Here is a 14896-nt window from a genome sequence, read left to right on the forward strand (position 1 = left end):
GTTGCAAAATTGATGTTTCCCAGCAGCTTCTTCTGATGGTCTGTTTGATAATCACAGACGATGTTCGTCATCTATTACTCCCGATGTGACCGTCTCTAAAGCATTACTCTTGCAACCGAATATTTATGTGGAAAAACCTTGTCCAGTCAGAGGAAGGATGGTCCTCTGTCTCTAATTGTATTAAAATCAACACGTACTTTGCATGCCCTTTCTGAGCATATAGAATTTTTTTTTTCTGCAGAACTCTTCTTTTATTTCTTACCAGGCCGAAAGGCAACCACAAACAATCAACATATGTAAATTCTATGTTGTCGCTCTCTGTAATTCTCTCTGTATGGGCTGATCCAGACAAAATGGGAAGAAGCTTCCTGTCAAAATTCTACTCCATCATTTGCGAATACCACTGAGAAAGTAGAATTAAGAAAATGGAAGCGTCATTCTCTCGTTCGCATAAATGCTCGATAAGCAATTGAACCACCAGTAGCAGTTGGCCCTTTGTTGTGTGGTTGCCTCACGTCGAATTGAAACCATGCATTGAAGGAATTTTGGGTTTCTTTCTTTTCTGAAGAGCATCTTCTTTTTGGGGAGTTCTCAGGTTGGTGGGTCTTCTCTTCGTTTTAGATTCTCTTACGATTGAAATTGCTTGTGAGGTCGTTGTAATAGTGAGAAGAGGGGAATAATACGACCCCCGGTCATTGGTGTTTTTGATGTATTTAGCTTCAGCGTGTAGACAATTCGCGAATCGGTTTTGGCTTCCATTAAGAAAGAGAGAAACATTTCATTGAGAGAAAAAAAAAAAAAAAGAATAAACGGATGGTCCCTGCATCAAAGTTGCGTGGCGTCATGCTAAATTGAATGGAAGGGAAAGTGCAAACTGGAAGCGAGAGTGAGATGTCCTACTTGATGGTGATTTGAAATTCCTGGCTCTGCAATGGTGGAATTAGTGAGAAATGGAATTGATGAGGGAATAAAATGAGGGATTCTCTATTTTTTTTTTTTCTATTGGTGGTGATAACAACATTGAAAGGTAGAGCTTAACCAAAAAAAAAAAAAAAAAAAAAAAAACATTGAAAGGTAGAGGACGTAGGAATAAAATGTCTAAAATACTTACTGATATGTATCACGAGAAATGAGGGGGCATTCCTTTCCTTTGCTGAACCAAACAACAGAGAGGGAAGAGACATGTCCTTGCCCATTTTCTTCAACCAAATGCATTATTTGAATAGGTAGCACAAACGTGAATATTCTCCCCCTTCCCTGGAAAGCTTCTGGCTGTTGGGTATTATTTCAAGAGATGTTCAAATTCTGCTCCTATTCAAATAGTTTTTTGCATTCATTATCATACTCAAAGAGCAATAACAAAATTCACCATAATCATTGTGCAATTACTACAAGAGTACTGACCGCTATCTTTCACCCTTGTAAAGGAACTCCAAGAGTAGAGTACACAAGTATCAAAGTCCATTAGTACACCCTGTAAATTTGCAAGCCTTCTTTTTCATCATGATCCTAACAACTGCCCTTTATGTGCTTGTCTAAGGGTTTGTGTCCTTGGAACTTGCAAATGGTGCAGTTTGCATAGATAGCATGGTTTGCATTAAATGGTTCGCAGATTCAGTTTCCTGCAAGTGTATCACAGAGTGAATGATGTGGGATGTTCTGTGGGTTCCACAAGCTATGCACCATCTTGGATTATGTGTAGGAAATGGAAGTTTTGGTTGGATGGCCATTTTATTATCAGAAACCATAGAAGTTGCTTGGCTAATTTTATTAGATTTGGAAATATATTTATATGTGGTTTTCTAGGAGGAGGTGCAAAGCACAAGATTGGACTCTTTTGCAATAAGCAGCTATTCTTTTCCAATAATCAAGATTCCTTTGATAGAACAGAAAAACCAACAAGTTTATTCCTTTCTTTGATAGTACTTTTCCTGTTTGATTTTGTTTTCATCTGACAGAGGACACAAGTATATGTGCCTGCGTACTGGGTAAATCTTCAATGACATCTATTCTTTCCGGTAAAGGGAGACTGAAATGACTTCATGTGACAGCATCCATGTTTTCGTTTTCATTGTTCGTTTTTTCTAGGACTTATCAATTTGGACGAGATTATACTAATAGTTTTTGATATCTGGCATTGCAATCATTGTAAGCTGAGCCAGATTGCTTCAAATATGACGAGGTCTAATGGAATGAAAGTCGCAAGGACACACATATATGATTGGCTGATCCTTATGCTTCTTGTGTTCATTGGGTCCCTCATCCATTTCATACATCCGTTTCATTGCTTCGTTGGGAAGGGTATGATGACTAATCTCATGTATCCACCGAAGAGCGACACAGTACCTTTCTGGGCTGTTCCGGTAGGCATTCTTGGCACTACTCTTATCCCCTTAATAGTCAGTCTGTAAGTTAAAGAATTTTGACTGGTGGTGGTTTTCATTTTCCTTTTGTTTCTTCCCATCAAAAATTAGATGTATGCCTTCCTGTTGCCAATGGTGATATTTGTGGTCGTGTATCTTTGGGGTGTCCAGAAAAGAAGAGAGACATCTATGATCTTCATCATGCTGTACTAGGTGAAAGTATCTCTATGTGCCTTCTCTGTATCCTCTGCTCATCGTTCAGTGGTGGTGATTTTTTTTTTTTAAGAGAAAATGCTAAACCGAAGTTGTTTAAGCAGGACTCTTGTATTCTGCTGCGTTCACTGCAGTGATAACAGATGCCTTAAAACTTGCAGTTGGCCGGCCTCGGCCAGACTTCTTTTGGCGTTGTTTTCCAGATGGCAAAGATGTAGGTGAATATAAATCAAGCAGAATATACTTACTATCCTCGGGCAAGTCTGACTGCAGCACCTAATACTTGGATTGATTTGTAGGTGTATGATCAATGGGGAAATGTCATTTGTCACGGTAAAAGAAGTGGCATAAATGAAGGGCACAAGAGTTTTCCTAGTGAACATACTTCATGTAAGCATTTCCCTCTGTTATCTTAAAAAGTATTATCCAAATGCTCAATGCGAAAGAGAAAAAGAATGATCTACTCTATCAGACTATTATACAGGATGGCAGTCCTTTTGGGGGTTCCTTAGGGACTGATTCAAAACCCTATTTGTCAGAAAAAGGTGTGTCTGTCAAATCTTGTGAGTATGTGAATAGCTTGGATTTTATTGTGCAGGGTCCTTTGCGGGTCTTGGTTTCTTATCACTCTATTTAGCTGGGAAGATAAAAGCATTTGATCACAAAGGTCATGTTGCAAAACTGTGCATCGTCTTTCTCCCGCTTCTTGTTGCATCTCTTGTTGGCGTTTCAAGAATAGATGACCACAAGCATCACCGGCAGGATGTCATTGCCGGAGGCCTCCTAGGTTTGTACCACTGTTTTCTGCAATTTGTGGGAGTCATAGTGGGGGCGGGTTTGATTCTCTGGCTTAATGTGCCAAAGAAATTTTGCAGGGATTACTGTAGCAGTGTTTTGCTATTTGCAGTTCTTTCCACCTCCATATCATGCTCAAGGTATGTTTTGAGGCAATTTGTCATGACCTCCTAGTCATCAAAAAAATTCCTTGATGTTATCTTGTCGTTGTCTCATTCTGGTAATAAAGATTACTTGCATTACAACTCCCTAAATTGGCAGGGTTATAGTCGTGCCTCATAAATAAACAAGATAAAAGAGAACAAGATCATTGACTGCTAATTACGTAATCTTTCTTTAGACCTTGATGGATGAGAACATGGGGAAGGAATAACCATTCTCTCGAAGGGAGTTTTAAGAATTTGTATGTTTGCAGGTTGGAGGCCTTATGCTTCCTCTGAGGATGTTCCCACAAGGCAGGCCACAGAGACTCAAAACGAGAGCCGTCTGGATGGGAGGAGCAGCGGCATTGGATGCATACCACCTACTGCCAGTCGGGCACCGCAAGACATGGAATCAGGTGGAAGGTGATTCTGTTCGGCTACAGGCACTTTTTATTATGTTTCAGGAGCGAATGTAGCGTGCTCTGATGGACATCAAATAGCACACTTGGTCCTTTTCCACCCTTGTTCTCACAATCAGGATGTCATTAATTCTTTTTTCTTTACTGATCTATGTTGGATCCAATTTTTGTAGCTTCTACAGTCATTTCGGCGAGATTAAAGAGAACACAGATGCATATAGATGGTCTATTTTATCATCACAGAATGTTCTTCATCTGTTGCTCCAGATGTGAACGTCTCTAAAGCATTACTCTTGCAACCAAACATTCATGTGGTAAAATCTTGTCCAGTCAAAAGAAGGAAGGTCTTCTGTTTCAAATTGCACTAGAATCAACACGTACCTTGCATGCTCTTACTGGAAGCGAGAATGAGGTTTCTTCTGGGGCAAAAAGCCGATATCGCCAGCTAAGAACAGGGTTCATAGGTTCCTACTACGCGGCAACTATAGTTCATAACAAAAAACTATCGAGGGTTCGAATCCCTCTCTCTCCTTTTCTTATAGTAACTTACATCCGGAATGAGTTCTACCTAGTTCAGTACAATAAGCTGTTGAGGGAGGCCGACTCGGGTTCTCTGAGAGAGATCATCCAAGGCAAGGATATTCACCCCACACCACCCACTAAGTCGCTCCCAACCGCTGCCGGATTCGCGATGCTGGACAGGTTCGATGCACTCTACAGTGACAGGAGGTGGACAGGGATGATGACCGGCAAAGAAGGGTCAGTCGTGCATTTCCAGAAGAGTGAAGAGAAGCTCGCTTTCTCGGATTCTGACCTGAGGATGCACCTGGAGTGGGTCAACAGCAATTGGATTGCTACCACCAGGAAAAGGATCGTTCTCCCTCAAAATCAAAACATAGACTCGTAGAAGTTTCATAAATCTCTTTCCCTCCCTTAACTTTTCGATATCAATTCACAAAACCTGTTTTTCAGAAAAGAAAAAAGAAGCACGTGCCTCGTGTATCCAGATCGCAAGCTGAAGAAGATCCAACACCTACGTGTATCAAGAACCCAAATTCAGGCAGTCACCTTAGGAACCCAGAATTCAAATTTGCTGTATATGCTTCTTTGTTTAGGTTAGCTCCCTAACATCACACTCTCATTTTTATCACGAAAAGCAACACATTTTCATGTCTCTTTCGCCATCAGTTAGTCTTCTAAAGAAGTCGATGTCAAATGCAACTATGACAATTGAAACATCAACGTGACTGTGCAGATGTTCTTGACAAAACCACCCAGTTTGAGTGAAGATGGAATGTGCACCAGTTAGAATAACATAAAATTGATTGTTGAAGATTTTCATACTTGTCTTCATGTATTTAATGCGTGTCTTTTCATTTGACTTTGTTTGTGTGCTTGTATCACTCGGTGGACTTTCTTGTTTTTCCAAATTTAATGTTTGTCATATCACATCCAACCATTGTGAAATTCAAAATAGTAAATACACCGCAGCAAAAAGCATTTGCATTTCAATTACTTCTCCCTCCGGTTTTCATTGGTGACTCGTTCCAAATTTCTAAAGTTGCCATTATTTTTTGGTTTCAACATTTGGTATCAGAATTAGAAATGGCATCTACTAGTTCCATTCAATTGTAATTGGCAAAATTGATTGGAAAGAATTTTTGACTACTTGTCCGTTTAGATGAAGGTTCTCTTCAAATCATAGGATTTGTGGAATATAGTGGAAAACAATTACACTAAAGTGATTGATGCTTAAAGCATTTGAGTAAGAAAGGAGGAGAAAGATTCTTTGTTGGAGTCACGGAAGGAAGCTTAGAAAGTATTGTATGCAATCTTTCAAGCCACGGAGGAAAGATATTTGAAAAAATATTAATTACGAAGACCACGAATGCAGCGTGGGATATTTTGAGGATATCCTACAAACGCGATAACCATCGTCAATGAGGCAAAAGCATTGAAAGGACGTAGGCATAAAATGTCTAAAATTGTTCTTGAAATGTATCATGAGAGAAATTGCATCTGCATGAGAAATGAAGGGGCATTCCTTTCCTTTGCTGAAACAAACAACATACAGGCTCCATTTGGCGGTCGGAATAAAATTTGGGATATGATATAATTTATCCTATCTTACGTTTAGTGCTTCTTTAGGACAGGATAAAGTCAAATATAAGAGGGATATAGACAGAATAAAATTATCACATGGAGGAGGTGAGATAAAGGTGAATATGATTTCTAATGTCTATAATAGAAAAATCATTTTTCTCGAATAACAAACTTATTAAATTAATAAAATTGAAATTATATTTCAATATAAATAATACTTGCATTCTAATTTAAGAAATTAAAAATAAAAAATGAAAATTTATTTTTAATTAATCATATTTTAATTCTATCTTATAATAACATTCAATCTATAAATTAAATATTTATATTTATTATATAATTTAGGTATTTTTATATTTTAGGTATGTTAGTACAATTTACTATTTGATAAAAATTTATTAAAGAATGATGAAAGGGAAAAAAAAAATAATAAAGAAAATAATAAAAAAAATAAAAAATAAAATAAAAAAGAGGAAAAATAAAATAAAAATAAATTAATGAGTAGTGTTACGAGAGATTTTCACCATTTCCGTTTATGAACATTTAGGTTCATTTATAATGATATGCCGTTTATATAAAATATATATACACACATTATATAATATGAATATATCCGACTTTAATACTGCGTTCACCAAACAATGGACATGATATATAAAAAAAAAAAATCCTAGGATTTTATATCACATCCTATCCAATTCTATCCCGATTAGAAATCCGGACGACTATTAGCCAAAGGGAATAGACATGTCCTTGCCCACTTCCCAATTATTTGAAATAGGTGGCACAAACGTGAATATTTCGCCCTTCCTTGGAAAGCTTCTCGCTATTGGCTATTACATCGAGATCCTGCAATAGTATTATTCCAAGAGACGTTCAAATTCTGTTCCTATTCAAAATAGTTTTAGCATTCATTATCATACTCAAAGTGCAATAAGAGAAACTCTAACCATTGTGCAATTACAATGAGAGTACTGCCTACTATTTTTCACACTTGTAAAGGAACTCCAAGAGTAGAATACACACGTATCAACGTCCATTAATACGCCCTGTAAATTTGCAAGCCTTCTTTTTCATCAAGATCCTGGAAAACTGCCCTTTCTGTGCTTGTCTAAGGGTTTGTGTCCTCGGAGCTTTCAAGTCGTGCAGTTTTCGTAGATAGCATTGTTTGCATTAAATGGTTCGCAGATTCAATTTCCTGCAAATGTATCACAGAGTGAACTATGCAGGATGTTCTGTGGGTTCCATAAGCTATGCACCATCTTGGATTATACGTAGGAAATGGAAGTTTTAGTTGGAATCAAGAAACAATAGAAGTTGCTTGGCTAATTTTATTAGATTTGGAAATATATTTTTGTGTGGTTTTCTAGGAAGAGGTGCAAAGCTTAAGATTGGACTCTTTTGCAATAAGCAGCAGTTCTTTTCCAATAATCAAGATTCCTTCGATAGAACAGAAAAACCAACAGGTTTATTCCTTTCTTCGATTGCACTTTTCCTGTTTGATTTTTTTTTATATCTGACAGAGGACACAAGTTTCCAGTATACATGCCTGCAAACTGGGTAAATCTTGAATGATGTTACTATTCTCTCCGGAAGAGGAAAACTGAAATGAGTTCATCAACCAAAGGGCTTATGTGACGGCATCCAAGCTTTCATTTTCATTTTTCCTTTTCTTAAGGACATCAATTTTGATGAGATTATACTCATAGTTTTGATATTTGGCATTTCCAGTTGTTGTACGCTGAGCCAGATTGCTTCAAGTATGATGAGGTCTAATGGGATGAAAGTCGCAAGGACATTCAAATATGATTGGCTGGTCCTTATGCTTCTTGTGGTCATTGAGTACTCCCTCCATTTCATTCATCCGTTTTATTGCTTTGTCGGGAAGGGTATGATGACTAACCTCATGTATCCACTGAAGAGCGACACAGTGCCTTTCTGGGCTGTTCTGGTTGGCACTCTTGGCACTACTCTTATTTCCTTAATAGTCAGTCTGTAAGTTTAAGAATTTTGACTGGTTGTGATTTTCATTTTCCTGTTGTTTCTTCCCAACAAAAATTAGATATATGCCCTTCTGTTGCCAATGGTGATATTCGTGGTCATGTATCTTCGAAAGAGAGATATCTATGATCTTCATCACGCTGTGCTAGGTGAAAGTATCTTTATGTCCCATTCTCATGTTTCCTCTTCTTATCATTTTATTTTCTCGAGAACATGCTAAAGCGAAGTGTTTAGGCAGGACTCTGGTATTCTACTACATTCACTGCAGTGATAACAGATGCCATAAAACTTGCAGTTGGCTGGCCTCGGCCAGACTTCTTTTGGCGTTGTTTTCCAGATGGGAAAGATGTAGGTGAATATAAATCAAGCAGAATATACTGACTATCCTTGGGCAAGTCTAATTGCCGCACCTAATACTTGGATTGATTCGCAGGTGTATGATCAATGGGGAAATGTCATCTGTCATGGTAAAAGAAATGTCATAGATGACGGGCACAAGAGTTTTCCTAGCGGACACACTTCATGTAAGCATTTTCCTCTGTTATCTTAAAAAGCATTATCCAAATGCTCAATGCAAAAGAGAAAAAGAATGATCTACTGTATCAGACTAATACAGGCAAATCTTGTGAGTATGTGAATACCTTGGATTTTATTGTGCAGGGTCCTTTGCAGGTCTTGGTTTCTTATCACTCTATTTAGCTGGGAAAATAAAAGCATTTGATCACAAAGGTCATGTCGCAAAACTGTGCATCGTCATTTTCCCGCTTCTTGTTGCATCTCTTGTTGGTGTTTCAAGACTAGATGACCACAGGCATCACCGGCAGGATGTCATTGTTGGAGGCCTCCTAGGTTTGTACTGCTGTTTTCTGCAATTTGTGGGAGTCATAGTGGTGTTGGGTTTGATTCTTTGGCTTAATGTGCTGAAGAAATTTTGCAGGGATTACACTAGCAGTGTTGTGCTATTTGCAGGTCTTTCCACCTCCATATCACGCTCAAGGTATGTTTGGAGGCAATTTGTTATGACTTCCGAGTCATCATAAAAATTGGTCGACGTTATCTTGTAGTTGTCTTATTCCAGTAATAAGATTACTTGCACTACAATCCCCTAAATTGGCAGGATTATAGTCATGCCTCATAATGGAACAAGATAAAAGAGAGCAAGATCATTGAAAGGAAATTACGTAATCTTTCTTTAGACCTCAATGGATGAGAAGATCGGGAAGGAATGACTATTTTCTTGAAGGAAGTTTCGTGAATCTGTATGTTTGCAGGTTGGAGGCCTTATGCAGAGAATGTTCCCACGAGGCAGGCCATGGAGACTCAAAACGAGAGCCGTCTGGGTGAGAGGAGTAGCGCCATTGGATGCATATCACCTACTGCCAGTCGATCACCGCTAGACATGGAATCAGGTGGAAGGTGATTCTGTTCGGCTACAGGCAATTTTTTTATGTTTCGTGAGTGAATGTAGCGTGCTCTGAATGGACATTTAATAGCACAGTTGGACCTTTTCCACCCTTGATCTCACGATCGGGATGTCATTAGTTCTTTCTTCTTTACTGATCCTACGTTGGATCCAGTTTTTGTAGCTTCTACGGTCATTTTGGCAAGCCTATGGAGAATGCAAATGCGCATAGACAGTGTTATTGCTGATTGCAGAATTGATATCTCCAAGTAGTTTCTTATGATGGTCTTTGTGATAATCACAGACAATGTTCATCTCTGTTGCTCCAGATGTGAAAAAACATAACTCTTGCAACCAAACATTCATTTGGTAAAATCTTGTCCAGTCAAAGGAAGGAATGTCTTCTGTTTCAAATTTGTACTAGAATCAACACGTACCTCGCATGCCCTTTCTGGGCAAAAAGAAAGAATCTTTTTTTCTGCAGGACTCTTTTCTTACCAGGCCAAACGCGCACCGCAGACGTTCAACGGATTAATTTTCTATATAGTCAGCTCTCTGTAATTTGTTACCGGAAGCAAGAATGAGGTTTCTTCCAGGGCAAGAAGTCGAGATTGCCAGCAAGGAAGAGGGGTTGATCGGTTCCTACTACGTGGCAACTATAGTAAAATACATCCAGAATGAGTTCTACCTAGTTCAGTACAAGGAGCTGTTGAGGGAAGATGAGTCGGGGCCTCTGACAGAGGTCATCCGAGGCGAGGACATCCGCCCCACACCGCCTGCTAAGTCACTCCCGACTGCTGCAGGATTCGCGATGCTCGACAGGGTTGATGCACTCTACAACGACGGGTGGTGGACGGGGAGGATAACCGGCAAAGAAGGGTCGACCTACATCGTGCATTTCGAGAATAGTGGAGAGAGGCTTGCTTTCTTGGATTCTGACCTGAGGATGCACTTGGAGTGGATCAACAGCAATTGGATTGCTACCACTAGGAGAAGAACCCTTCTCCCTCAAAAACAAAATATTGACTAGTAGAAGTTTCATGGATCTCTTTCCCTCTATCTCTCCTAACTTTTCAATATCAATTCACAAAACATGCTTCCCAGGTAGGAAAAAAGAAGCTCGTGCCTTGTTAATCGGATCGGAGCTGTGGAAGATTTAACACCTACATGTATCAAGAACCCAGATTCAGGCAGTCACGCTATGAACCTGGAATTCAAATGTGTTCTCTTTATATGCTCTTCTTTGTTTAGCTTAGCTCCCTAACATCACACCCGATTTTTTATCAGGAAAAGCAACACATTTTCATGTCTCTTCGCCATCAACTTAATCTTCTGCCAAAGTCAATGTCTAATGCAACTAAGACAATGAAACATCAACTTGATCGTGCACATGTTCTTCAGAAAACCATCAAGTGACAGAGTAACAAATGAAAATGTGCACCAATCACTGTCAGGACACTCTAATAAGCATACAAAACCCGAATGCCAGCTGAAAGAAATCGCCATATAAAAGGGGTTCAATCTCAGGCTACAAATTGATCATCCTTCTCTCCGACTTGGAGCTCCGTTTGGGGTCCCTGGCCAGAGAATCCAAGCTAGCGCCGTACCCGAACCCTCGCCCGTACCCGAACCCGACCCCGACGCCGCAACCCGCGCCGACCCCGAACACCAGCCTCAGGTGGCTCCACGGCGAGCCGTCGAACCCGAGCCCCCCGACCAAGCCGAGCCCCAGCCCGGCTCCGCACCCGACCCCGAACCCGGCCCCGGGACCCGGGACCAGCTCCTGGAGCTGCCGGTGCTTGTCTTGGAGGAACTCGGCAACGGGGAAACGCCTGTCGCCTTTCTTCCTCCTGGGCTTGCCGCCGTCTGGGTTCGTCGTCCATGTCCACAGGGACTCGGGGGTGATGTTGCCGCTCTTGGGTCTGGAGCTCATGGCGCGTCGATGCGAGTCGAGCGAAGGGAAGCCGAGGATAAGAACTGAAGAACGAAATGGCGAGGGGAGTGGAAGTACTGCTGGGCTTGTCGAGAGCAGGTAGTGAGAGAGGGTATACGCTACAAGACGGAGAGAAATGGACAGTTTGGGCATTAGATTAGATGCCAAATTAAGAATAGCGTTTCAATTCCCTGTTCTAACGAGTCATAATTTCCCCAAATTATGCTCGACCCATGTCATAAAAACCCTCTCTCGCAGGAGAGTTTCCTCTCTCTCTCTCTCTCTCTCTCTCTCTCTCTCTTCTTAGGAGAGCTCCCTCTACATTTGGCTAGTCACTGAAATCCAAAACCCTAACCTTTTCCATATAGTCTTTGCTGTTTCATTGTGAGATCATGGCCGACCCACTCAATTGCTACCCAAAAATCACGTTTGCCCCCTTAAAATAGCCACCTCTTTTCAACCGCAAAACCCTAATCATTTCCCATCTTCATCCCCTTTGACCTGCTTTGTGTTTAGCCAGCGTATGCTTTCAGAGATGTTATAAGCTCTCTTCATGGAAGACTTGAAAGAATCTAAAGTCCGGCTTGCTGCCCTCTGCAAGCGATTGGGAAAGCTGTGGCCCAAGAACAAGATTACAACAGTGGATGATGAAATAACCCCAGAGAAGATTGAAGAATGCAAATTATCTTTAATCGATCAATTGTATCAAAATCCAAAGGTAAATAATCAAGCATTTCCGAATACAATGTGTCGAGTATGGAAAATGAAAAATGTGGAGATATCCCCAATAGCCCAAGGCATTTTTTAATTCCGATTTTGGTCGAAAACGGATGGGGATAGGATTCTTCAACAGGGTCCCTGGTCGTTTGCAAATCACTTACTCTTGCTGAATTTTTGGGAGCCTAATATGCCTCATACATGTTACAACTTTAAAACCTGTGAGTTTTGGGTGCATATACATGGTTTGCCTATTGAATGGATATCGGAGAGGGTGATAGCAAAGGTGGCTAGGGAAATAGGTAGTGTCTCGGAGGTTAAGATTGAATCTAGGGATATATGTCCTACAAGATAGGAAAGGCCAGGGTCAAGCTAGACATCTCGAACCCTTTGATCTCAGGGTCGATTTTCAGCAACAGAGGAAAGAAATTATGGCTGGATTTTAGATATGAAAGATTGTCTCACTACTGTTACTCGTGTGGGCGATTGGGACATTATTCTCAATACTATGAGGAGTTTCCTATTACTGAGGACAAATTTAAAAATATGAAAGAATTGCCCTTTGGCTCCTAGTTGAAGGTGGAAGCTAATGAAGTTAGCCCTTATTGGGATCTATTTTATGGGAAGTCGATTGTGGAATTGATGGCAGCAGAAGTCATACCTGAAACACCACTGGATGCAGCACCTATTGTGGTGTATAAGGGCAATCCAATAGACTTGAAGAATACAAGCACCAGCAGGGCAAATGAACACGGAAATGCCAAGATGAAGGAACCCATGGTTTGGGAAGAGAATATGGATGTGCTTAATCCTTCACAAGAACTGAGAGAGAGTGGAGGAGCATCTTTAGAAAGCACCAAGCAAGGATCTCTGGAAGCTCGAAACCTGAAAATATGCAAAAACATGAAAACGCATGTTAATAAAAAAAAAAACATAAGAGATATTCTCCATACGAAGTGCAGCAATCCAACAATGAAATTTTAGATGCAATTCAATTGATGGAGACTCCTATTCAGACATGGGAAGAAGCATAAAAATGGGCTTTGGTGGCTAGTTCTAATAAGCCACCGAGTTACATATGAAAGTTATATGCTGGAATTGTCAGGGTTTAGGCTCCCCCCTAATAATTCAGTCTTTACGAGCTTTATCAGCTCAAGAAAAGCCAACGGTCCTATGTTTATTGGAAACAAAGAATATAGAAGATGTTGTGAAAAGAATACAGAAAAAACTAAAGTTCAGAATGGCTTCACAGTAAATCCAAGAGGCTTGGTGAGGGGATTAGCAATTTTTTGGAATGAACAGATTACCATTTCCATTATATCTAGCACTATGTCTTTTATCGACTTAATATGCAATTTGGAAGAGACAAAACAAAGAATACGTATCACCTTTGTTTATGCACCGACTGATTTTCATCAAAGATTACAACTGTGAGAGGAGATTTATCGGATGACTAGGCTAAATAGGGACCCTTAGCTATGTGTTGGAGATTTTAATGAAATCTTATATCGGTGGGAAAAAGTAAGGGGAAGAGTGGCTGAATACTATAAATGTAGAGCTTTCCAAGACTTTATAAATGCTTGTGCTCTTATGGATCTAGAAAGTAAGGTTGTGCCTATATTTGTACAAACAATAGAGAAGGGGATGGGTTGATTAGGAAGAGGCTGGATCGAGCTTTGTGTAGTATGGATTGGACGGTTTCTTTCCCTTCTGTGGAAGTTATTGCTTTGCCAGTTATAAGGTCGGATCATAGTCTCATTTTATTAAACCTTTTTCCCCAACAAGTCAAGCGTAAAAAAGAACTTAAATTTGAAGCTTTATGGGTAGATGAGGAGGAGTATGAATAGATTGTATTGGACACTTGGAATTCTTTTGGAGGGGAGAAAGTAAATCTATCGATTAGATTGAAAAAGGTGGCTGAAGAGCTAGCGGTTTGGAGTAAAAGGAGATTCAAAAATGCATAAAAACAAATTTCAGTGCTAAAAAGAGAGATGCAGGTGATCACAAACAACTTAAATTCACATTATGACATAAATATAATGAATTGGTTGAAAATGGAGATAGAGAGGCTATGGAGATAGGAAGAAGTAAATTGGGGGTATGAGATCCAGGATCAATTGGCTCAAATGGGGGGATAAAAACTCCAAATACTTTCATGCAACCACAGTACAAAGGCATCAAAGAAATAAGATAATAATGCTGAAAAATGAGCACAATAAATGGTGTCGAGACCCCATACAATGAAAGGAGATGACAGCCAAGTATTTCAAAGAGCTCTATACTTCTACGGGGCAAGGAAACGTCCAACCGGTCATTGATCAAATCCCATACCTTGTAACAGAGGAGATGAACCAAGTGTTGATTGAAGAAGTGACCCTACAAGAGGTTACTGCAGCAACTTTTCAGTTGGGTGCTCTCAAAGCTCATGGACCAGATGGTTTGTGTGGAAAATTCTATCAACATCACTAGAAGGACATTCAAGAAGAAGTATTTAGGGATGTCAAGTCTTTCTTTAACTCAAGAACACTTAATCCTAAGTTGAATCACACATACATGACCCTTATACCGAAAATGCACAATCCAGAGAGGTTGGAACAGTTTCTCCCTATTAGCCTTTGTAACTTTATTTATAAAATCATTTCAAAGATCATGGCAAATAGACTAAAACAGTGGCTACTTGACTTGATAGCAACAGAGCAAAGTGCATTTATAAATGGGCGACAAATTCAAAATAACATACTAATAGTGTAGGAAGTGCTTCATCAACTACATATTAGAAAATCGAAAAAGAAATTTCATGCAGTGCT

The 14896-nt window shown here is 39.8% G+C and overlaps 4 protein-coding genes across 4 annotated transcripts; 3 read left to right on the forward strand and 1 right to left on the reverse strand.

Moving 5' to 3' along the window:
* Positions 1–2676: 2676 nt before the first annotated feature.
* Positions 2677–4217, forward strand: LOC104422121 (putative lipid phosphate phosphatase 3, chloroplastic; the record flags this gene model as incomplete). Its single annotated transcript, XM_039302862.1, has 5 exons — positions 2677–2790; positions 2876–2966; positions 3175–3363; positions 3452–3511; positions 3787–4217. Coding segments are annotated over 5 exons (609 nt in total), but the record flags the coding sequence as incomplete, so codon positions are not given.
* Positions 4218–7589: 3372 nt separating this feature from the next.
* On the forward strand, positions 7590–9689 carry LOC104422123 (putative lipid phosphate phosphatase 3, chloroplastic). Its single transcript, XM_018864430.2, has 8 exons — positions 7590–7670; positions 7768–7987; positions 8099–8186; positions 8276–8385; positions 8471–8561; positions 8698–8886; positions 8975–9034; positions 9309–9689. The coding sequence occupies exons 1-8, from the start codon at positions 7645–7647 to the stop codon at positions 9455–9457; spliced, it is 933 nt and encodes a 310-aa protein (XP_018719975.2). The 5' UTR covers positions 7590–7644; the 3' UTR covers positions 9458–9689.
* A 330-nt stretch (positions 9690–10019) lies between these two features.
* LOC104423688 (protein AGENET DOMAIN (AGD)-CONTAINING P1) lies at positions 10020–10469 on the forward strand. The gene has a single exon (XM_010036148.2). The coding sequence runs from the start codon at positions 10020–10022 to the stop codon at positions 10467–10469; it is 450 nt and encodes a 149-aa protein (XP_010034450.1).
* Positions 10470–10609: 140 nt separating this feature from the next.
* On the reverse strand, positions 10610–14547 carry LOC108960280. Its single transcript, XM_039303347.1, has 3 exons — positions 14421–14547; positions 12751–12974; positions 10610–11985 (listed from the first exon to the last, which is right to left on the reverse strand). The coding sequence occupies exon 3, from the start codon at positions 11523–11525 to the stop codon at positions 10968–10970; it is 558 nt and encodes a 185-aa protein (XP_039159281.1). The 5' UTR covers positions 11526–11985; positions 12751–12974; positions 14421–14547; the 3' UTR covers positions 10610–10967.
* Between the last annotated feature and the right edge of the window lie 349 nt (positions 14548–14896).

This window comes from Eucalyptus grandis, chromosome 10 (assembly GCF_016545825.1).
Source record: "Eucalyptus grandis isolate ANBG69807.140 chromosome 10, ASM1654582v1, whole genome shotgun sequence".
In the NCBI taxonomy this organism is placed as follows: domain Eukaryota; kingdom Viridiplantae; phylum Streptophyta; class Magnoliopsida; order Myrtales; family Myrtaceae; genus Eucalyptus; species Eucalyptus grandis.